At 51.9% G+C, this 22,266-nt stretch overlaps 9 protein-coding genes across 9 annotated transcripts; 6 read left to right on the top strand and 3 right to left on the bottom strand.

Annotated features, from left to right (window-relative positions):
• Positions 1-1,625: 1,625 nt before the first annotated feature.
• Positions 1,626-3,532, top strand: PV08_06258 (uncharacterized protein; the record flags this gene model as incomplete). The annotated part of the gene is made up of 2 exons (XM_016380596.1): positions 1,626-1,865; positions 1,919-3,532. 2 exons carry the CDS (start codon positions 1,626-1,628, stop codon positions 3,530-3,532), a joined length of 1,854 nt encoding a protein of 617 aa, XP_016236423.1.
• A 359-nt stretch (positions 3,533-3,891) lies between these two features.
• On the bottom strand, positions 3,892-5,265 carry PV08_06257 (uncharacterized protein; the record flags this gene model as incomplete). The annotated part of the gene is made up of 2 exons (XM_016380595.1): positions 3,892-5,043; positions 5,116-5,265. 2 exons carry the CDS (start codon positions 5,263-5,265, stop codon positions 3,892-3,894), a joined length of 1,302 nt encoding a protein of 433 aa, XP_016236422.1.
• A 319-nt stretch (positions 5,266-5,584) lies between these two features.
• PV08_06256 (uncharacterized protein) lies at positions 5,585-6,337 on the top strand (the record flags this gene model as incomplete). Its single annotated transcript, XM_016380594.1, has 2 exons — positions 5,585-5,712; positions 5,770-6,337. 2 exons carry the CDS (start codon positions 5,585-5,587, stop codon positions 6,335-6,337), a joined length of 696 nt encoding a protein of 231 aa, XP_016236421.1.
• Positions 6,338-7,372: 1,035 nt separating this feature from the next.
• Positions 7,373-8,081, top strand: PV08_06255 (uncharacterized protein; the record flags this gene model as incomplete). The annotated part of the gene is made up of 2 exons (XM_016380593.1): positions 7,373-7,464; positions 7,520-8,081. 2 exons carry the CDS (start codon positions 7,373-7,375, stop codon positions 8,079-8,081), a joined length of 654 nt encoding a protein of 217 aa, XP_016236420.1.
• Positions 8,082-11,081: 3,000 nt separating this feature from the next.
• Positions 11,082-12,676, top strand: PV08_06254 (uncharacterized protein; the record flags this gene model as incomplete). Its single annotated transcript, XM_016380592.1, has 3 exons — positions 11,082-11,496; positions 11,547-11,747; positions 11,799-12,676. The coding sequence occupies 3 exons, from the start codon at positions 11,082-11,084 to the stop codon at positions 12,674-12,676; spliced, it is 1,494 nt and encodes a 497-aa protein (XP_016236419.1).
• A 30-nt stretch (positions 12,677-12,706) lies between these two features.
• PV08_06253 (uncharacterized protein) lies at positions 12,707-13,141 on the top strand (the record flags this gene model as incomplete). Its single annotated transcript, XM_016380591.1, has 1 exon — positions 12,707-13,141. One exon carries the CDS (start codon positions 12,707-12,709, stop codon positions 13,139-13,141), a length of 435 nt encoding a protein of 144 aa, XP_016236418.1.
• A 992-nt stretch (positions 13,142-14,133) lies between these two features.
• On the top strand, positions 14,134-16,013 carry PV08_06252 (uncharacterized protein; the record flags this gene model as incomplete). Its single annotated transcript, XM_016380590.1, has 2 exons — positions 14,134-15,013; positions 15,103-16,013. The coding sequence occupies 2 exons, from the start codon at positions 14,134-14,136 to the stop codon at positions 16,011-16,013; spliced, it is 1,791 nt and encodes a 596-aa protein (XP_016236417.1).
• A 1,159-nt stretch (positions 16,014-17,172) lies between these two features.
• Positions 17,173-18,394, bottom strand: PV08_06251 (uncharacterized protein; the record flags this gene model as incomplete). The annotated part of the gene is made up of 2 exons (XM_016380589.1): positions 17,173-17,193; positions 17,270-18,394. The coding sequence occupies 2 exons, from the start codon at positions 18,392-18,394 to the stop codon at positions 17,173-17,175; spliced, it is 1,146 nt and encodes a 381-aa protein (XP_016236416.1).
• Positions 18,395-19,408: 1,014 nt separating this feature from the next.
• PV08_06250 (uncharacterized protein) lies at positions 19,409-19,975 on the bottom strand (the record flags this gene model as incomplete). Its single annotated transcript, XM_016380588.1, has 1 exon — positions 19,409-19,975. The coding sequence occupies one exon, from the start codon at positions 19,973-19,975 to the stop codon at positions 19,409-19,411; it is 567 nt and encodes a 188-aa protein (XP_016236415.1).
• Positions 19,976-22,266: the final 2,291 nt, after the last annotated feature.

Below are 22,266 nucleotides of genomic sequence, written 5' to 3'. Positions count from 1 at the left end.
TTGAGAATTCGGCACATATATAATGCGAGGATTATTCACGGATTCGGAATGGATGAGAGCGACATACGAGAGATCACTGCGGAGTACGGATACTTGAGGATATCAGGCATAGATACTAGCACCAAGCAATTATATTTTTCAAAAGGTCATGCAATAATTCATTAAACTGCTAGCTAACATCACCACTGGCTGCTTCTCTAGAAGTCCTTGTGCTGTGCTGCTAAGGGTATCGATCGTAATGGTACACAAAAAGCCACCTTTGTCCAACTCAACTTGCTTCGCCAAAGCAACACTCTGCTGTATATGACGGTACTCGGGCTCATGGAGATTCTGTAGAGTGTGCGTGTTGTGTGTGTCTGTGTTGGACGATAACCACTCCCCCTCCTTCTTGCGCTGTGCTGTGCTGAACTTCTCAAGGTTCGCTCGGACTCTCTCACATTCGTCGAGCCTGATTTCTTGTTTTGAGAGTCCTCCGATCAAATTGTACTTGTCGTATGCGTCCTCGTCCTACGGTGTCGTCGAGTGCGGCCGCAGGTGAGGCATGAGATGATGATGTCGAAGAGGGACACAATGCCGTTGACAATGGCGGTGATGATCGAACCAATGCCGTTCACGATTGCCATTAGCACTGAGCCGATTGTCCGGCAGATGGATTCGAACTGGTGGAAGGGAAGTGTCAGCATGTGTCACGGTGAGGAGGCGCTGAAGCGGGCAGAGGTGGGTGACTTACGCAAGAGACGACAGCACCCATTGTGGCTTATCTTGTCGAGGTTTTGTGTAAAGTGTGAGTATGTGTATGCTTTGGAGTAAGAGACACAAGGACGGAGTTGGTGGGTTTTATGGTGAGATGTTTGGAGCGAAGAGTGTCTACAGGAGAATATTCACGGAGCAACTTATAAGTAGGCGAGGAATGAATGGCTGCCCGCCGTCCTTTCGTGTGTAACAAGATCAACCAACTACATCATATCTCGTCTCACAAGAGACTGGTCCAACTACCTTGACCTCATATTCTATAGTATCTTCGATCAATCGGGCTTTCTAAACTCAATACATTCTAGTGCGGGAGCCACCTACACATGGAAATGTCGTCGCATCCAATCTGAGAACGAATTCGAGTGTCGTTGATCTGGCAATGACGTGGGCGGGTGATGTTCAATCTCGTTTGGGCACCTCATCAACAATTGGATCCCATTTGCATCCCGTTGGCCTTGGACTCCCAGCCTGACCATCTGCATTGTGGCAACGATCTCACTTTCTCGTCCAGCCATCTCCACCCCCTATCGTTGCGCCATCGACCAAAGCGGAAGTGTTGAAGCATAACATGACAAGTGTCTCGCTACGAGCCACTCACAGCAACGCAAGACCGTTGCATGGAGGTTTGAAGCCGTTGGAAAACAGGGAATTCCTGGCGCAGTCTACGTCAGTGGGGGGATCCTTGTTGGCGGCTGTCGATCGTGCAAACCTTATGTCATAGATGTGGCGTTAACGCTGCGGATAACTGCTCCGGCCAATCAATTAATCTTTGTCCAGCCGCATATCCGAGACCAAGACTCGCAGCTGTGGCGGTGCGTCTTCCCGCTGCACGAGAGAGAATCTGTCCCTCCACCAATGGCTGAGAGATCAAGATGTCGGCGCGGTACGTTTCCATGGTGGAGCTGATAGCCTCACTTCACGACAGCTGCGCTCCGTATGTGTCTCTGTTCGCCCTTGGGACGCTGTCTGCTGTGATTGTGTTGGTGACGGGCAGATTCTTCGTCACACCACGCGAGGATGAAATCCGCTACACTATCCCGGTACCTGAACAGCTGCGTGCTGGATACCCGGAGCAATGCAAGGTTGAGGAGCAGGCGCAACAGGAAGATATAGTAGGCTGTCATGTGTGCGACTGGAAAGGTCTCGATGCTAAGACGTGAACCAGATCCGCGCTGGGAAGATATACCCCAGTTGCCCTGCCGATGGTCGCCCTCTCGGAACCCCCATCCAGCCAGCAACTCCCTCCATTATAGATGCTGCCATATCTGAAGCAGCTCGAGCCCAGGTTGAATGGGCGCATACGACCTTCTCCCAACGACGCCGAGTCCTGCGCACCCTACTCCGATACGTTCTTGACCACCAAGACGAAATTGTGGCCGCGTGCTGTCTTGACAGCGGGAAGACCAAGATCGATGCTTGCTTCGGGGAAATCCTAGTTACCGTCGAGAAATTACAATGGACGATAAAGCATGGAGAACAAGCACTGCGGCCCTCTAGGAGGCCAACCAACCTTTTGATGTGCTACAAGTCCAACACCGTCGTGTACGAGCCACTGGGCGTGGTAGCCGCATGCGTGAGCTGGAACTATGCCTTCCACAATTTCATATCCCCCATCATATCTGCTCTCTTCGCCGGCAATGCCATCATCGTCAAGCCAAGTGAGCAGACATGCTGGAGCACCTTCTACTTCACCGATGTCGTTCGAGGAGCACTGCAGGCCTGCGGCCACAGTGGGGACCTTGTGCAAACCGTCATCTGCCTGCCAGAAGTTGCTGACCATCTTACCAGTCATCCTGGTCTGAGTCACATAACCTTCATTGGCAGCAGGGACATTGCGCACAAGGTCTGCTCATCAGCTGCTAGAGCATTGACTCCCGTTACGGTTGAGTTGGGCGGGAAAGATCCTGCGGTCGTACTCGATGATCCACAGACGGCCAGAAGCATCGATGATGTAGTCTCGATTCTGATGCGCGGCGTATTTCAATCGGCGGGGCAGAACTGCATCGGCATCGAGCGCGTCATTGCTCTCCCTGGAGTCCACGACAGGCTCCTGGAGGAAGTCCGACACAAAATCTCTAGACTGAGGCTGGGTTCGGTGCTTCTCGACCAGCACACACCAGACATTGGCGCCATGATTTCCAGTCGAAATTTCTCCATGCTGGAAAATCTTATCACAGATGCTGTAGAGAGAGGCGCGACGTTACACTGCGGTGGAAAGAGATACGTCCACCCGAAATACCCCGGTGGCCACTACTTCGAACCAACCTTGCTCAGTGGCGTCACCAAGGATATGCCGATTGCGCAAAAAGAGCTATTCGCACCGGTATTCCTACTCATGCGGGCTGATAGCGTGGATCAAGTCATTGAGATTGCCAATTCAACCGAGTATGCCTTGGGAGCTAGCGTCTATGGCCATAACCGGGGGGACGTTGCGAAGTGCGTCAAAGAAATCAAAGCAGGCATGGTTGCCGTCAACGATTTTGGCGCATACTATGCGTGCTCCATGCCCTTTGGCGGCGTCAGGGGTTCGGGCTACGGACGGTTCGGTGGCGACGAAGGCCTACGCGCACTGTGTAACGTCAAGAGCATATGCGAGGATGCACTATGGGCAAGGACGTTGGGTATTCAGACGAGGATACCGCCAAAGTTACAATACCCCGTCAGCGAGCATGGCTGGGATGTGTGCAAGGGCGTAGTTGGCACCGGGTACTCTCTGGGGTTGGTGGAACAAGGACAAAGTGTCTTTGACCTCCTCAGAGCATTGTTGCGCAGGGAGTAACTGGAGAGCTCCAAAGTTGCAGGCTTCACATATCAGAGTACAGTACTGAGATGGGGAGCAAAATAGCCAGATTCTTATGTATCTACACTACGTACCTGCTGCGTAGAAGATACAATATACACTACTGGGTAGTTAGAGTTGTCGAAGTTGAGCTCACGTGGGTGATTCAATTCATTCCATGCTCATCGCGTCTTCCTTTCTCTATCTGTATATCTCTGCACAACGCGTACAAATTGATCATTCAAGGCAGTTAGGTATCTGGCGATGCTTTTTCTATGTAGGGACTATGGAGGAGTAATATGTCCCCAACCAAAGAAGGAAACAAATGACAAGGTGGTCAACCTTTTTTATTCTATTTTTCATGACCATGAGATGCCGAGCATGATGGCAGCTCCGACGAACATGGCGCCGAACTGCAGAGCCGTCTTCTTCAACTCGGCGCCCTTGTCGGAGCCCGTATCCAGCAGCTCGGGGATGACAGCCACGGTGCCCACGTACAAGAAGGTGCCCGCGGTAAAAGGAAGCAGCATGTCCCCCCACTGCAGACTCGTGCCCCAGATGCCCTTGGGCGCCGCACCGGCCGCCAGGTCAGCGGCAGCACTCGCGCTGTTGCCGCCGTACTCCTGCACGAAGATGCCGATGCACGTGCCGAGAAACGCACCCACTGCGGTCACGAACTGCGCGCCCATGGCTTTGCGCTTGGAGAAGCCCGACTGGATGAGGAGTGCAAAGTCGCCTACCTCGTGGGGGATCTCGTGGAAGAAGACGGCCATGGTCGTCGTTGCGCCGAGCGCCGGCGACGCGTAGAACGAGGACGACAGCGCGAGCCCGTCGGTGATGTTGTGCGTGAAGTCGGCGATTAGGTTGAGGAGGCCCGCGAGCTTGACGGACGGGTTGATCGGGTCGGCTTGGGTTTGTTGTTGTTGCGGTTTGGGAGTAGTTTCCTTTTCGCCCTTGGGGGATTTGTCGTTGCGCTTGCGAAGTTCGCCGTTGGATTTCGATGGGGTGCTACTGCTGCCGCTGGTGGAGGCGCTCCCGTTCGAAGAAGCGGCCGAAGAAGAGGAATGCTCGTGCGAGTCACCGTGGCTGTGGCCGCCGTCTCCCCCTGTTGCAATCCGCAGGGCCTTGTCCATGGCCATGAAGGTGACCAGGCCTACTATGATGCCAACGCCCAAGAGCAGGTTGCGGTTGGGTTCGAGCATGACAAACTTGACACGGTCGGGGTGGTCTTCACCGAGAAAGATCTCGGGTAGGAGGTGGAAGAGAGTGTCGCCCAGCAGGCCACCCACCGCGAATGCCACCATGACGCTGAGGCTGGACGGGTCGATGTTCGGAGGGCATAGTGCCAGAAGGAAATTGGGAGGGCCCGAGATGTAGGCTGTCGCCAGGAGAGAGTTGATGGCTGGCGACGAGGAGGGGAAGAGGACAGCGAAAAGCTGCGAGGTCCATGACTTTTGGGAAGGTGATGTGCGGATTTTATGCTCGGCCAGGTTCTGAACGAATGCACATTTCTACAACGGGGCGTCAGCAATCGAGGAGCATAGAGACGTCTACCTGAGCTAAGGTGGTTGCGGCACTCTTACCTGGAGGTTTTCTTCAATCTCATCGAGACTCAGTTGGCCAATGTCTTTGCCCAGGAGAGCCTCGGCACAGACAGAGGCCGTCAGGCCGAGAAACAGTGCATATAAGCTGTAACGGAGCATACTGGGCGGTCTGAAGAACGAGGAAGCCATTTTGTGCGGCGCGTTGTGAGTCGTCTCTGTTGTCCACAGCGCAGCTGGCACACGACTGTCCCTCAGTACTCGTAGTGACAGATCCAAATGTTATCCTTGTTATCCTTGTCTGACAAAGCTGAGCTGTCTGGCGATTTGGGCTGTCAGGCCTAACCAATGCTGCCGTCAGACAAACTTCCCCAGTAGAGCAACTTTGGCGAGGAATCTTATCGCGATAAGGAAATTTATCTGCGCTGCAGCAGTTCTTTTCGACTCGCCGCAGCCGGAACGCAAAGAACGTCTTTCAACACAGACTCGTGGAGAGAATAACACAGTCACGATGGGCCGAGAAAGACAGAAAAAGAAGAATCGCTCTTCGATATCCAAAGCCAGACCACACTCCAACAGGACGAAGGCTGGGAAGAAAAGGGTGAACTTTTTAGGAAATGCAACTATTGCGCAGAATTGGTTTGTTCAGACCAGACCTGCCACCAATCTCAGGGCCAGTGACTAACTGTCTCCTAGGGATAGAAAGCTTACCGTATCACAAAATTACAAGCGTCTAGGCTTGTCATCAAGGTTGAATGGTGCGAGTGGTGGCACTGAGAAAAAACCAGGGCTTGACACCGAGGACGATGAGAACCAAAAGCGGGACTCTCTTGCCATTGCCGGACCACGGGCTCTCAACATGCAGACGACTCAAGAAGTCCAGGTTGAAAGAGATCCCGAGACCGGACGAATTGTTCGAGTCATCAGAGCAGAACCCGATGAGCGAGACAATCCTCTGAACGACCCTTTGAACGATATTATGGATTTCAATGATGATGGCGCTGCGAAAGATCGTCCGCAAAACAGCATCGTTGCCCAACTTGAGGCAGAAGCCGCAGCGGAGGAAGAATTGTTGGCTAAAAAGAAGCAGCCACGGAAGCAAAGTCAACGAGAGGAAGAGTGGATTGCAAGACTCGTGGAGAAACATGGCGATGACACCAAGGCTATGGTTAGAGATCGAAAGCTCAATCCTATGCAGCAAACAGAAGCAGATATAGCTAGGAGGCTGAAAAAATGGAAGGCAAAGCAGGAACACGGGACGTGAAGGCTCATCTCGAGAACTCATCTTACAGAACACACATCGACGTCTTCTACGGTTCGTCCTGGAAATTCCATGAGAGCTCGACAACTGGCGCTCTCGATATATGGTAATCTACTCTGACTGAAGCATTCGAATTATTGAAATGATGATAAGCGGTCGCCAAAGCAACATTCACCCGTGGGTTGTCAGACTCAGCGGCTCATTGTATCGACAGCTCTATTGCCAGGTGGAGGTTGCCACTTCGAATTTGACCACTTGGCCATCAATTCACAATGTCGGACATAAGACATCAAAGCTTGATTCATACTGAATCAATGACAACTACAGGAAACTGCCAGCCCATCTACAGGTGTGATCAGGGGTTCAGTTATCATTGGACAACGACGAGGTGCGGTGGCTTTCAAATGAAGTCAAGCTGCACCCGACCTTGGTCACACGCCTTTCATTTTCACCAATGTCTGCACTGCGTGACAACGTTTTGGAGCAGAATAATCACCGTCTGTTTGGGTTTGTTCTGTAAACGGAGGTACGTGATGAACAGGTTGGGTCCACATCGAGCGCCGAGCAAAATAGCTTCCGCCTTCAAATAACCAAGCGTGTTTCGCTGAAACTCCTCGTGCTCCTTTCCAGCATTCTCGGTGTCCGCAAAGCACGCGCATTGACATTGTGATGTTGGTTTTATACTAGAAAACTTCCGCACATCTTCTCAGACACGTTGAATCTGGGACACACCGGGCGGAATTTTGACTTCAAAACAATAAGAAGGAGAGCACTGCCCTCGGAATGAGTTGCAACATGTCAACATGTAGTAGGTGGTTTGCTTTCATCACAGGAGGGCGGTCGATAGAAAACGCTCTGCCAGGGTGACTTATCCTGCCGTACCTGTGTTCTACTCTCAGCCATTACTTCTATTCACCGCCCAATATGCTGACAATAGCAATCGCGCCGACGCGTCGTTCACGCCATGAGAACTTCACGAGACTCGTGGGCAATTTCTGCTTTGCAGCCAGATCCGTGAACCCACCAAAAGCTGCCACGATGGATAACAAAACCGAACAGTCTCTCTCGCCCTCAACTACAAGTGCCCCTTTGATACCTGATAGAATAACACCGGGTCTGTATCTCTCTGAGTAAGTCATGCCTGACAAGTGGATCTTCCGTTAGAATACCTAACAAGGAGATCAGTATCCATACAGCATGTGCGGTGTTGAGCCCCTACTACCCAGCGCCTAACAGACCAGACATCAAATACATTTTGTCGATCATGGACAAACCCGAACGCACGCCTTCGGTTCACCCGGAAGATGAATCGAAGTTTGTCCTCAAGTTCCTCAAGCTGCGGGATGTGAGCACCGACGACCTTCTTGAGATCCTCGGGGAAGCCTGCGAATTCATCAAAAGTAGTATGAGTAACGATGACGGCGGAGTTCTGGTACATTGTGCCAAGGGCATCTCACGCTCTGCATCTGTGATTCTTGCTTTTGTCATGGAGGATATGTGCCTGGATTACGATACTGCTTTGCGATATGTACGTCAATTTCGTCCTAGGGTCAAGCCAAATCTGGGCTTTGAAGCTCAGCTGAAGTTGTGGCACCGCATGGAGTACAGCATTTTCGAGGCGGATGGCACAACTCACAAGGAAGAATACAGTGTCTGGAAGGCAAACAATGAGCACGCCACCAAGGCCCTTGCCTTCAGGATCTTGGAGAAAGCCGGGGAATCGAACAAGAAGGATGGCACAACTTGAGGACAGATCACGGACACGTCTAATTGCATAGGCCAGTCGCCCTGGACCATGGACTACTCGGGGGATTTTCTTGGAGAGACTCGGCTCTCTACAGAGCATGGTGAGTGCTCTCAAGGTTGCTAGATCTGCAACATGTAAGGACTTGAGCACAATGCTACCCTCACAAGTGTAGCTGCGAGTATCCAGATAGGAATATGGGCAGGGAGGGGGAGGCTACCGTGTGGAGGTAAGCATTCTGCTTCGGATCTTCCACCAGACGCTCTGGGAATGGCAATCACAGTGCGGGAAGACGCTCGCTTCCTGGTTCTCTTCTGTAAGATTACAGACTGCGGTCTGTTTGAGGCACCTGGTGCAAAGCGCAGTTCACAGGGCATTTGGCTGACTGGTCCAGAGTGGCAGATACAAGCTTACTCCAATACTCCTCAAGCGGCCCGCCTTCTTCCTCTCCCAGCCTCCCCCACGAACACCGCACATTCTATTTTTTCTGCTTCATCGAGTCTTGTCTCTTCCTCTTCATCGATTTCCTCTCGCATTCTGCAAGTCCGACAATACTTTTCTGTATTGCTACGGAGTATCCTTATGTTAAGCATCCTACAGCAACAACTCTTCTCGGGTCTGCAGCAACACAACATTGCCAAAAGTCGTCAGGCTGCCGTGACATTCTCATACTGATACTGGTTTCTACAACGCCCTCATCATATTCTACGTTACTTCGTTGTCACAAGAGCACATTCTATCTCTCCCTGGTGTACCTCAGAGCGTTGTGTTGAGCGTCGTCTCTACGTTACTTCCACATTATCTTGACCCTGTATTGGGCGACTTCTTCGTCAGTCATTTTTCACCTGCTCGTTACCTTCTCCTTTTTCCGACGTCGCCTCTTCATTTTATCGTCGTCTTCCTTGAAAGTCGCCTCCTCGTCTTCTCGTCGCTTCTTCTCTGCGTCGTCTCTTTATTTCGGCGTCATCTGCTCACTACAAGATCTTCCTCTGGCGTCCAGTCTCTGTCGTCTCTTCTCTACCTAACCTACCGTTTTCTATCGTCGCTTCTTTGGTATCGGAACCAGAAGGGAAGCCAACCTCATATCAACGCAATCTTTGTTCTCCTCTTCTCCTCCTCGTTTCTCCAACCGTCTCGTCGTGTTTCAACTTTACGTTACCAGAAGTTGGCATCACGGTGCGGTGCGGTACGACGTCTTACAGTCACACTACAACACTTACACGCACAGAGCAACTGCAGTCGGATTTTTACTGGATAGCGACTTTGCCTTTGAGGTATTTGTCCTTTCCCTTTCTCTTCGCAACATCCGAAACATCCCTATACACAAAGACACGCACAAACGTACAAACAATCTACGGATACAAACTTTGTTTGCGTGAGTACTACTGTTGCCCCTTACGAGGAGTGATCTTGTGCTGCTTGGCCTGCTGCGCTACACTGCAAAGAGATGGGAGCCTGTTCAAACAAGGCAAACAGTGTCATTTCGCCAATATATGAGGTGCAAGGACCTGTCTGCTGTTCTGTGGAAAATCTTCCTCCCCAAGAGCACATTCGTACTGGGGTCAGTGCTAACAATGGCTATATTCAACTGCAGCTTGAGGATCTGGTGGCAGACGGTGGCCCGGCGGAGATCTCAAAACACTTCCGATCAGTCGCTTCTGCACGCTTTCATATCAACTGCAAAGGTTGCATTACTGTCTCTATGTTTTTGTTTCTGTAATGCTGACAGCTGATAGTCGTAGACCGATCTTTATCGTGAGTTCTGACCTTGCCCTCATTTCAGTCAGCCAATCCTCGTCACACCATCATCACATCCTCGTCACAGATGCAGACTTGTCCTCCTCACCTTACAAATGACGAAACATCTCCCTCGATAACCGATGAGCTATCGTCGGTTCAACCTGGCTATCCATGGACTGCTGCCTCGTGCGTCAGTACCCTGGTCTAAGCGACTAAGCATGTGGTCCTCACTATCAATGCACCCAGATTGCCGTCTATAAATATATCCATATATCTCTCCCTCTTCCTCTTCTACCACCATCATCGGATCTCCTCTATCATCATCGGATCTCCTCCACCATCTGATCTCCGCTTACACACATATAGCTCGACAGTCCCGTCGACCTTTATATCCTCAAAGCAGACCTTCGAGACATCCGAAAGCAAGATTGACGAAAAGTACTTTGTCTCTTTTCTCCGCTCCTACAAACGTCAAGATCGACGCCACTCAAAACACAACTTTGCTGCTTTATTCGCTTTTTGACAGTTGCACGCGAAATCTGTCTCTTTCACGGTGACAGACAGAAGTAAATAAAGTGAGTCTTCTTTTGACACAGCACCAAACACCCCTCCGAGACACAAAGCGGTCAAGTTCTTCATGGACACTTCATTCAATCGGCCATCCTTCTGTATGAGTGTTTGCATGCAATGTCATTCACGTTGCCTGATTTGCTGGGCACTGAGCAACCTGGAATCTGTGGATTGTGGTCTTTGAGGCAATCTGGTTCAAACGGTTCAGGTTTCAGCAAAATGGACTTCTCTGTCGCCTTCAAATCTCTGATCCCACCTACGGTCATGCTGAATGTGAGGTCGCAAATTGTACCAGCAGATGTGGTGCAGCCTTGTCTGTGCTGAGCTATGCGGAGCCACGCGGGTCTATGTCTACCTTCCTAACCAAGGGGCGCGGGTCCGCGCCGAGACCGACAAGGCTGACTCCTGAAAGGGGTTTCGTCCACCATCATGACCTTGGACCCTATGCGCGGGTCCAGCACGCGGAGCTGGGCATAACAACAAGGCTTGTGTCGACATGTGACACTACACTGTCTTTGTTTATCTTGTGCCAGACCACGAAGGACTTCCTCTTCCTGCCTTTTCACTCAAGTTTTGTCACTCCTTCCTTACCTACTATGCATCGCCTTTATGCTGCATAGCATGAGCATACTAACAATGCCTATAGTATTATTATCATATACTCACCCCATACCCGACAATACCAGAGCCACAATGGTGTCTACACGCTCCGGAACCAAGAAAGAGATCACGGCACAAGTTGCGGCGATTGATCGAGCGTGTGCGGCAAGATCGACCAAGCAGACGGCTATAACGGAGTTCTTTGTCAAAGTCGTTGCCAGGTCCACGGTAGTGACGGAAGATGGCACATCGAACAATGGCACTGTCATGGAAAGCGCTGTCAGTGTCACCACCTCGAACTCCAGCTTGACGACGGCTTCGGGATCAGTGGATTCTTCGAAGAGCGATGTGGCGTTGCAAATAAACTTGCACAATCACCAATTCACGTCCAGCACAAGCCCTGAAGAGAATGCACAAGTCTTGTCCGTCAAAGCCAACGGCAAGTCACCATCAACCCCAAGAAAGCCACTCAACGCCCGTGGCAAGAAGCGCCAGCCAGTCGAAAAAGGTATGTTCGGCTTATCTCGTGCAAAATACCACGTTCCTGACATGGCCTAGCTTCATCATCCACGGTCGTCAAGAAGTTGAAGGTGTCAGAGACCAAGGGCACGAAGGTCAAGACCGAGGATGTCGATGAAGAATTTCTTCCTGAGCAGACTGAACCGACCGTGAATCAGCAGCCTCAGTCTGAACGCCGTGTGCTGCGTCTAAGACCTCGCCGTGGGAAGGATCAGAAGACCGCTACTGAGGGTTCCAATGGTATGTTATACATACTAACGCTTTACAGATGGAGTACTTACTTTTGTCCAGTCGGTCAAAGCTATCCAGCGAAGATAGTCCTTCTTTCCCTTCCACCAGCAAAGCTCAAGGCCATTGTTGATGCTGCAGATCGCCAGGCTGAAAAAGATGCTCAAGGCACAAAAAAAGGAGCTAAGGCTCTCAAATCTGCTCAAGTGACTACCAAGCGGAAGCAGGGATTCAGACGTCCACGAGGCATGCCATACACGAACAACTACCAGTTTGCGTTCGGCGAGGACAGACTGCCAAACCACCTTGAACCCACAGCCGCAAGCATTCAAGAGGTCGCCAAGATCATGGAACTGGAACGCATGGATATGGTAAAGTCTGGCAAGGTTGCACCAGGAGCAGCGACGCCATTTCATGCCGGAAAAGGAATTAGTGCAGAGTCTCTTGTGCGCGTGATTCTGTCACAGGTGTGCACAAACGAAGCAGCTCTTGACATCCAGGCGACTATGAGACAGGCCTATCCGTACTGGGTCAACGGTCAGAAGTTCATCGGCAACTTCCCGAACTACCACAGTATGCGAGTTCAGAGTGTGGAAAAGCTTCGACAAGTGATCCAAGTTGGCGGATTCGCGTTCAAAGCCAAGTCAATCAAGGACTGTCTCGACATCATCTACGCAAAGAATGTAGCTCGCATTCCACCTGGAACAATTGAACATGCAGGAAATGAGCCCTTTGCGACCGATTTCGTACCCGGCTTGCTGTCCATGGATTACCTCTGGGACATTCATCAACAAGGTGGCAAACAAGCCGTCTTTGACAGCCTTGTTCAGCTTCCACAGGTTGGTGTCAAGTCAGCTTCTTGCTTGATGGCGTTCAACATGGGCCTTCCCGTGTTTGCTGTCGACACTCATGTTGAAAGCATGGCAAAGCTTCTTGGCTAGGTGCCAGAAGATTGCTCAAGCCTCCGAGACATGTGTAGCCATCTGGACACTCTTTTGCCGGACACGGATCTCAAGCTCCACCTCCACCAAGACTTCTGGCGACACCGACGAAACTGTGTGCGATGTGGTGGACAGGTCAAGGCTGGAGGATACAGATGGCAAAAGGCAAACTGTGTCCTGGAACACCTTGTGAAGCGAACAGGCATCACCATCAAGGACATTAGCGATGACGCAGTCGAACCAAAGAAAGCCGCAACCAAGAAAGGCGTCAGCGACGAAGCGCAGATTGCGAAAGGCTTGGTCAAGGCAAGCTACGTGATTGACGACGACTTTGATGCGGTCACGGGTGGAACAGGGGCTATACGAGAAGTCTGGATTCCGGATTACAGCATGGTGGACAGCGAGATGCAAATTAAGGAGGACGTGGTGGAATGTTGCAGAATGTGCACTGAGGAGGAAATTTGAGATTTTGCGAGATCTACGTGTGACTTAGAGGTGCTGTGAACATACAGGGCTATGGCGGGCAACATAGACACATATTGCTATGAAAAGTTATTGATTGCTTTGATTCAAACCAGCTCCTGATACACATCAATCACATTTGCTATGGAGGATATCATATCCTCACTGAGAATTAACCTAATTCATTGTTCCTGCATGTCCTCCTCCTACTCAATGCTCATACTGAGTGAGAAGTTCCTGGAGTTTCACCCCCGTATCAAGGCAATATGTACCCTCTGTGGAGTGGAAGCGAGCCGAATGGATATCCCTACGGCCAGCCGGGGTGCTATCTGTCGGGAGGACCTCGCACTGGCAATGCCACGATGGAAGCGGCCGGGTCGGCGATCGCCATGATGAGAAGTGTAAGCAGGTGAAGCTCAAGAAACAGCGGACCCTCGGAAGGCAGAGTCGATGGCAATGTCACCTTCCCCCACAGGCAGAGTGGTACTGTCGATGTCTTCCCACCGGGCATTGGATGCTCTCAGCAGCACTAGCACCGATCCGGACAAGGCTCTCAAGCTTAACGAAGCTTCGATAGCTTCTCTTATCTCTCTCCCAAGGTTACAACACCAGTCGGTTCTGTACCACAACATCTCTTCGTCGTCATCCAGTTGGCCCTGTCCTCGCCTCTGAGGCCCATCGACTGCGGCGAAGCTTTCCTCTTTGTGTTGCCATGGCCTGCGATTGCCACGCGGGGTTTGACGCTGGCTTTCGTCATAGCTCGCAGAGCTGTAAGAGCTATCCATCGCGAAGCTACCCTGCAAAATAGCGTTGTTCCTGGCCTGAGTGGCATGAGATCCAATGGAGCGCGGTAGGACAATGCGCTTGTTGAGCTACAGCAGGTAGGATTCCCCGGAGGAGCTACAAAAAGCTGCCTTCTGCCCTTTATCCTCCTGCATCCGCATTGCTGTTTGTGTTTTGTTCCAGCCTTCGTCTTCAAGCGACTCTCCTCCAAGATGTTGTCGCTACTCTCCTCTTCGGTCTTGCTGGCTTGTGCTGCCCAGCAAGCACTTGCTCAATTCGTGACCCCTCCCACGAATTTGACCTCGAAGAAAGGCTACGCAGGAATCAACGTCCGCTACAAGTCTGTCCCGGCAGGAATCTGCGAACAGGACCCCGATGTCAAATCCTACTCTGGCTACGCCGACGTGGCCCCCGGCGAGCATATCTTCTGGTGGTTTTTCGAAGCACGGAATGGAGATCCCTCGGAAGCGCCTCTGACCATCTGGATCAACGGCGGTCCCGGTAGTTCCTCCATGATCGGGCTGTTCCAAGAACTAGGGCCCTGCAACGTCGATGCCGACGGAAACCCGGTGAACAACCCATACTCCTGGTCGGAATTCAGCAACATGATCTTCATCGACGAGCCGACTCAAGTGGGCTTCAGCTACTCTACGCCCGTGCCCGCATACACCGATCCTGTGTCGGGAGACCTTATCGAGTTGCCCGACAACACCTGCCCAGAGTACGCCAGCGACTGGGGTTGTGGCACGTTCAGCTACTTCAACGAGAGTCTGACGGCGAACTCGACGCCTGCAGCTGCGCCGAATATGTGGAAGACGCTACAGGGCTTCATGGGCGCGTTCCCCGAATACTCAAGAAACGGCGTGTACTTCACGACCGAGTCCTATGGTGGCCACTACGCTCCAATTTTCAGCGAGTACTTCGAGGAACAGAATGATAAAAACATTGAGGGAGCGCACAACATCAGTCTCGAAGGTGTCCTGATCGGCAATGGATGGTACGATCCGCTCATTCAGTATCAAGCATACTACAACTTCAGTGTGTTCCCTGGAAACACCTACGACTATGACCCGTTGAACCAGTCTGTCAAGAGTAAGTTGCTATGTGGTTGAATCTCCACCACACCTGGTTCATTTTTGTTTTGACTTGGCGGATTTTACTAATGTCCAAAATCTGCTCAGACCAATGGTACAACAACCTCTACGGGCCAGGCAACTGCTACGACCAGACGGTCGACTGCAACACGCGAGGAATCAACGAGATCTGCACGGCGGCCGACAACTTCTGCTACGAGAACGTCGAGAACCTCTACGACATCTACCTCGGACGCGACGAGTACGACTTCCGGTACCTGATGCCCGACCCTTTCCCGCCCCTGTACTACGTCGACTACCTCAACACGGACAGTGTGCAGACGGCGATCGGGGCGTACGTGAACTTCAGCGAGAGTAACACGGCGGTGGGCAACGCGTTCGGCAGCACGGGCGACGACGACCGCGAGATCGGCACGGTCGAGGCGCTCAAGAAGCTTTTCGCCCGCGGCATCAAGCTGGTCATGTACTTTGGTGACGCCGACTTCAACTGCAACTGGCTCGGCGGGCAGGTGGTGGCCGGCCACGTCAACGCCCCGGGCTACGAGGACGCCGGCTTCGTCAACATCACCACCCCGGACGGCGTCGTGCACGGCCAGGTGCGCCAGTCCGGGTCGTTTGCCTTTGTGCGAATTTACGAGTCCGGCCACGAGGTGCCCTTCTACCAGCCCCTCGTGAGTCTGGAGATGGTCAACCGCACCATCCACGGCCTCGACATCGCCACCGGCAAGATCCTCGTCGACCCCAAGTACAAGACCTCCGGCCCCAAGGTGAGCTCGTACCACGAGGGCAACGGCACCGTGCAGCTTGAAGTCGTGCCCACCAGCGCCATCTACAACGTCACCACCGCCTTGCCTCAGAACGGGACCGACACGACATCATCGGGGAGGATGGCCAAGAGGAGCAGCGAATCGAACAAGAGGGCTCATAAGCGGTTGAGGACTAAGAGGGACTTCCTCAATGCAGGGAAGAGGAGGTGGGTGCTGCTTGACGAGCAGTGAGTGGGTGAGCTTTTTGGTTTAAAATTAACTTATATACCTCGTTCCTAGACTAGACAACTAGACGTTGGTCCCCTGATAACCTCCGTACGTAATTCCCTCAGTTGCGAAGCGTAAGAATTCTCAGTGTAACAGTAAGTAATGTGTTTTCACACCAGGTACCGACAAGAATACGGCGACCAGAGGAAAAAACCACAAAACTTACGAAAGAGGGGGGTTGCATTACCCGCGGGTACTTTTACTTGTACCTGAATATTCTAGGCTAGGTACCTACAGACAAGCTGTAAACTTATTAGGCGCCGACCGTTCCCCGAGCTCTAGCCTATGACTGTGAGTAGGTAGGTAACAAGGCCTCGTCCTCAAGAAATGCTTGTTCCACGTCGGTTCTTTTTCGTCACGACCGAGAGAGGAAAGAAGAAGAAAAAAAGAAAAAGGAAATAAGCAAAGGCAAAAAGAGCGATTCGTGTCTGCATCGGTCTCGTGGTTCCAACTTGTATAGACGTGGACTAACTACTAACTAACTTACTCCCCCCAATTTTCGTGTGCCCCGAGGTACTTTGCCACATGAAAACCCCCCCGTGTACGCTCGGCTCGGTTCCTCTCCTTTGCACCACATTTCTCCCCATTCGAGAATGGAAACTTTGAAAAGGTAGAAGGAGAAAACAAATCGAGAGGGCTCGGTCAGTTATTCCGGACGAAAGACGGATGGATTGATGATGACTCGACACAACGACCGCCCGCCCGGCTCTTCCGAAGCAGAAATAGAAAAGAAAGACCTGAAAGAAACTCTTTGGTGGGATTCGAAATTCCATACGAGAGACCTTTATCCTCTATTCATGCGAGCGAGTTGGCCCGGAATCAATCATTTCATTTCAGTCCATTCCATAGCCATGCAAAATGTCTGTCGACTTCCACCATTTTGATCGTTGCCGAAATCAAGTGCCCATGGTCAAAACCCCCCCCAAAATTGACCGGGTCTTCACTTGTTGTACGTATTATCTTTTTTTTCGACATGTGCGTGGGCAAAGGCAAAGGGAGTTCTGGTACGCCAATGGAGTGGGCTCGGTTGGGCGTTTTAGATATTCTCCCAGGAGAACGCAAACGCCTCACTGCCGGTCGAGAGAGAAGGAGAGGAGACTGTGGCCGTCCTCCGAAAAACTCATTACTCGTTGTAGTGATACACCTGCAGCCGCAAAAATTAGTAACCCTGTCCCAGCCAAATCTTGGGCCCGGTTTAACCATGCTGGCAAATCACTTACAAGATAATCAGGCAAGCCCCAAGACTCAAACCCGAGCCTGCGAGCCATTTTGGCAAAACCCTCCGTCTCAACGAGATGGTAGAATGGGAAGGGAGGAAACATGGCCCCATCTCTATGGACCTCTGCTTTCACCATCAGCGCGGTGCCTCCGACGCCATCCAGAGGCATCAGACGACGCTCGTCCTTGTCCGGACCAGTCTTCGCTAACATTGCCATCAATGTTCTGTACGTAGGCATCTCAGCGTATCCTTCCAGCAAGATGTCATCCGGTCCCATTTGGGAAGCCAACTCTTGTGCCACATCACTATCACGCCAGGAGTTATAGTCATACGGTCGAACACTAGCCTCTCCCTTGTCGTTGAGGTACCGCTGGAAACAGTTAGGAACAATGATAGGCTTGTTGTGACTCGCTAGGTCTTGAATCAACGTTGGAGGTGTCTCGACGATGTCCGAGTCCAGCCAGAGTACCCATGATGTAGAGGGTCCGATGGTGGTGAAGAGCAGACTGTTCCTTGCACGGGCCATGGCCGCCCGGCGAGCCTTTTGATTCTCGATTTTATGTCGTTCCTTTTCGTCTTGTGAGGCAATGGGCGGCTCAAAGTCTTGACGGAGGATGATGACGGATTGGAAACGTTTCTCCTCGGGCCCCGACTGTGTGATCTTGATCGCTTCTTGTAATGCTGCAGTTGCAGCGTTCCCCTCTTTTGTCTTCGGTGTGATAAAGCCTAAACTGATGTGCTCGTGGGGGTAGCTCAAGGCCAGGAGGTTGTCCCAGTACTCTTGGTAGAATCGGGCGAGGGGAGTGAGAATGAGGATTTTTTCGTTGTTTTGTTGGGGGTTGGCACTGCTGCTCAGGTTGTTGAGTTGGTAGTGTACAACAGGAGGCGGCCGGCGAATGCCATTGTGAGATCTGGAGGAGTCAGGTTGCTTGCGGAAGGCAGATGTGGGAGGTGAAAGAGGATTGTCCGCTGCGGCATTCGACTTTCGCTGGCGCAATTCGGAAGGACTTGTGGAGGTGTTCCCGATGCTGTAGAGGAAGTAGAGAAAGACGACGCCGAGAAGAAGACCCAAGGCCAATGTCCGCTGGTTGCTGCGTGGTTGACGCATCTGGTTGGAGTAGGGCATCGTCTCGAAGGCTGCCGGCCTTTCTGGAAAAGGTGTTACGTACGACGCTGGTAGGAGGGACGCATGGCCGGACAAGGTGGTAGACGGCGGGGGACAAGGAACTGAGAACGAAGGAACCAGGGCTGCAGGATAGGAGGCACAGAAGAAAAGTAGACAAAGGAGTGGACTGCTTGCTCAGGAGTGAGGAAGAGGTGAATGGTGATCACTGACTCCGTGCACGATATAGTGTATCTGTGCTATAAATATGAAACATGGTCGAAGTGACATTTGCATCGCACCCACATTGCACCGCCACTCCCGCTCGCCCTCAAGCCACCATTCAACAAAGTTACACACGATGACAAAGGCTTTGTTTGTACGAGTGAGCGAGGCTTTTATTTGGAACAGTTGCGTTGATATTTGGTACATTGTAATTCGTGCTGGCTTGGTAGATGGCTTATTTGTCCACCTGTCGCAGCCAAATGATATGCAGGCATCGGTCTACATGGCACTTCGTCCCTGGGTCATCAATCAACCCAAGATAAGGCTGGTCGATGGTATTGACAGCTTTTGCTCCCTGCCGTCCAATCCAACCCTGATTACCCTTACCCCAGACAGGGGTTTGTCCTTTTCCACTAGTCCCATACATTGTTTGTGCAATGATCGCTATGCATAACCTGAAAAGCCGACGAAGAAAAATGCACCCAGAGCTCCCAATCGTCTCTTTCATGTTGCGCTAGGCAACCAAAGGGAATGTGGTTTCGCAGCAGCTCGTTGGTGCCGCGGAGATGCTGTTACGGTATCAACCCCTAGCAGCCGAAGGCATTCACAGTACGCAACCCCCATGAGGAACCTGTCCTAAAGGGCATGGTGTGTAATGAACTGCGGGTAACATATGGCAATTGGACGAGGACTACTGAAAGGCCCTCCCGATAAAACTTCGCTGCGAATGCATGAACAAAGGGAATTCGTTTCGTTTGCGTCGTCATATAAGCTGTCATCCCAGTTATCATGAAATTTCGTGTTTCTGGGTCTTCACTGATAGACATCACTATGTCGCTTGTTCGACTTCTTGGAGTCCTCCTTGTCTGAAATGTCACTTCTCGGGCTCCGTGCGCCTGGGCTGCCGGCTGGAGAAACCTTTCCGGCTCCTGCAACCTGGAAGTAATCGCCGCCCTCGTCCAAGGCCAGAGGGGTTACGGGACCCTTTGGACTACCGAGAGGATCGAGCCGTGGAGCACCGGGCTTGACACCCATCGATGAGGCTGCAATCTTGGCGGACAGGTGAGCCCGTTCCAAGAATTCTCGCTGCTTTTCACGCATCAGTCGAGGTGACTCAAGCTGCATTGTCGGCGCTACTCTGTTGATGGTGATGGCTGGAGATTGTACCGCCGACGATGGCGTGGCAGGCGAATCGAGATTGGTGAAATTCGCGGGATGGAACCGTGGCAGACTCATGTGCATGTTTCGGGATCCTTGTCGATTATGCTGAACGGTGCGCGATCGTACAGGGTTGGGCGACATAGGGCGATGGTTTGCAGCTAGTCGAGGAGATAGAGGCGAGGTTGGTGTATAGCGTCCGGAGAATGGTTCGGGATTCATTGTATGGGTCATCAACTGGGACATTATAGGAAATAATGTCGAAAAAACCCGCCGAGTCTGGTGCTGGATATCTGGGACGCTCTTCGACCAGAAGGCTACTAGAATGTTCATGCGGCAGGTGAAGCTGGCTGGTTGACGTCGTTGTTAATGTTGATTGTTGGTAAGCAGAGGCAGCCAGTCGGATCTCGGCCAAGCAAGGGGCAAAATCGTGGAGCCTGGGTAGAGCGTGAATACAGGCAGGATACACGGAGAGATGATAGCGGTTTGTGAGTATTGAATGGATTCGTCGCTGTGGCCGACTGTCCTTTTCAAGGTTGTTTGAATCTTGGAGCAACGGAGGACGGATGTAAGGGGGCGATGAGGTGGACTGCGAAGCAAACGAGCCCGCTTTGTATTCTGGCAATACTTCTGCACACCAGCCTGTGGAGCCAGGCGGGCTGTATTTCTGATCCCAGGTTGTTTTTCTTAGGATCAGTACAGACAGCTTGCCGGGACCCGTTGATCAGCGGCCTGGTTAAGTGGTCGCTAAGAAGAAGGGAGCGGATCAGCAGCTCTGATTTCCCGGGATGCCTAGTGTTGCACAGCCTGAAACATCAAATGACCTTGGAAGGGACAGCACATGGCGATAGGTTACGGCGCGGAGAGTCGAGAGTGGAGCTGATAGTCATTGCTACCAGGAATTGATTGTTTTATAAGTGTTCTGATCAACCTCGACAGCGATGAAGTATCGGTACCCAGACGACTAGCAGAGAAGCGCTGCGAGAGATCGTCATCGTACCCAGGATCATTCTGCGCGGTTCTCCAGTCGGGCAACCTCGGTCGACCGAAAAATCTTTCAGGGTTTCCCGCTTTGGCAGTCTTGACGCAGGGCCGGATGGCGACAGTGAGCCCCTCATAAACGGCTGGAAACTGGCAATAATCGGTGGATGAACATGCCCTTGGGATCGGGAAGAGTGGTTCGCAAGGAGAACCACGCGAGACTCAAGGCCGGTCGATGGCCTGATGACGTTGAGACAGGCGCCACAGCCGCCCGGTGATTTGCAGGGGCCGAAGCAGAGGGGATCTCATTGATTGCTACAATCAGTAAAACTGGAGATCGGAAGATTCGGGACACCATGGCTGAGGGAAGCCAGGCCAAAGCCTTCCAGGTACCATATCTGTCAACCCCAGTCAAGAATCATGGACGTCGGAGGGATGAATTGTACTCGTATACACCAGCGACGGAGACAGAACCTGCCTGAATGGTTCTCACCCATACCAAGGATGCCCTTGGAACAAGGCAGCACGAGGGGGGAGACAGGAGACGCGTAGTTTGTGTCCTTGAGACTTGACGCCCTCAGTCCCCACCACCTCCAGCAAAAAGTCAACCAGCATTATTGGGAGCCGCTGTCGCCGCCCGCTGTATAAGACGGAGGTTCGCAGCCAAGTCACAAGGCCAGCCGGTGATTTGCTCAGGCCTCCATGGATAAACAGTGTGGCAGTGGTGTCACTCCCTCCCGCAAAGCTGTTAATTGCTTCGCAGCCCGTTGGCAAACCAACGAAATAGTCCATTCTCCACCAAGATAACAAATGCCGGTTGCCGTGTTCCCGGCTTGCTGAGCCTGGGTGAGCAGGAACCGTCCCACATTCTTCCGGGCCAAGTGTCACAGGCCTTTTATATACGCATTCTTGGTAAATATTTTTGAGGTCCAGTGCGGATATTGACTTCTGTGACCACTGACGCGTTCGCATATGGTATCGTTCAATTATCTCCGAAGATGAGCACAGTGGAATCTCCACGGATGCTGGGTTTGACGACGGGACTGCCTGCCTCCGGTATACACGTATTGCTGACTTATGTACGAGTACAAGAGCTACCTGTAATATAGTGATTGGCCCGCGACTGTTAAATGTATTTGCGAACAGGTGATATCCCAAACCTTTGGTCTTTCGTTGGTGTGAACGATGCGTACGTGTCTGCAAAAAGGCTCCAACCCTGCACACTCGTACCTCCTATCAGGACTTCAATCGGGTTGAGTGAAAAGTCGGCCTTCCCCTTCTCCTTGTCACGAATGATTGAGGTTGTATACTCGTATTGATTTGACCGCTTTTTTCCCCTCTTCCTCAGTCAGGGTCATCGGAAGGCTTGCTGCTGAGACGTGGGGTATACGCGCACTAAGGATTTTGATGAAAACAATATTGCACGCCAGCTGACAGCGCCGATCCTCTGGGACGTGGAATCCAGCTGCTCCATAACCGAATGATACCGTAAGACAGGAACAGACTTTCAGGATGATGTGCACGCATCATTT

Source organism: Exophiala spinifera (genome assembly GCF_000836115.1).
Source record: "Exophiala spinifera strain CBS 89968 unplaced genomic scaffold supercont1.4, whole genome shotgun sequence".
In the NCBI taxonomy this organism is placed as follows: Eukaryota; Fungi; Ascomycota; class Eurotiomycetes; order Chaetothyriales; family Herpotrichiellaceae; genus Exophiala; species Exophiala spinifera.
The sequence above is the reverse complement of the archived record's forward strand: the minus strand, read 5'-3'. Positions and strand labels throughout refer to the sequence as shown.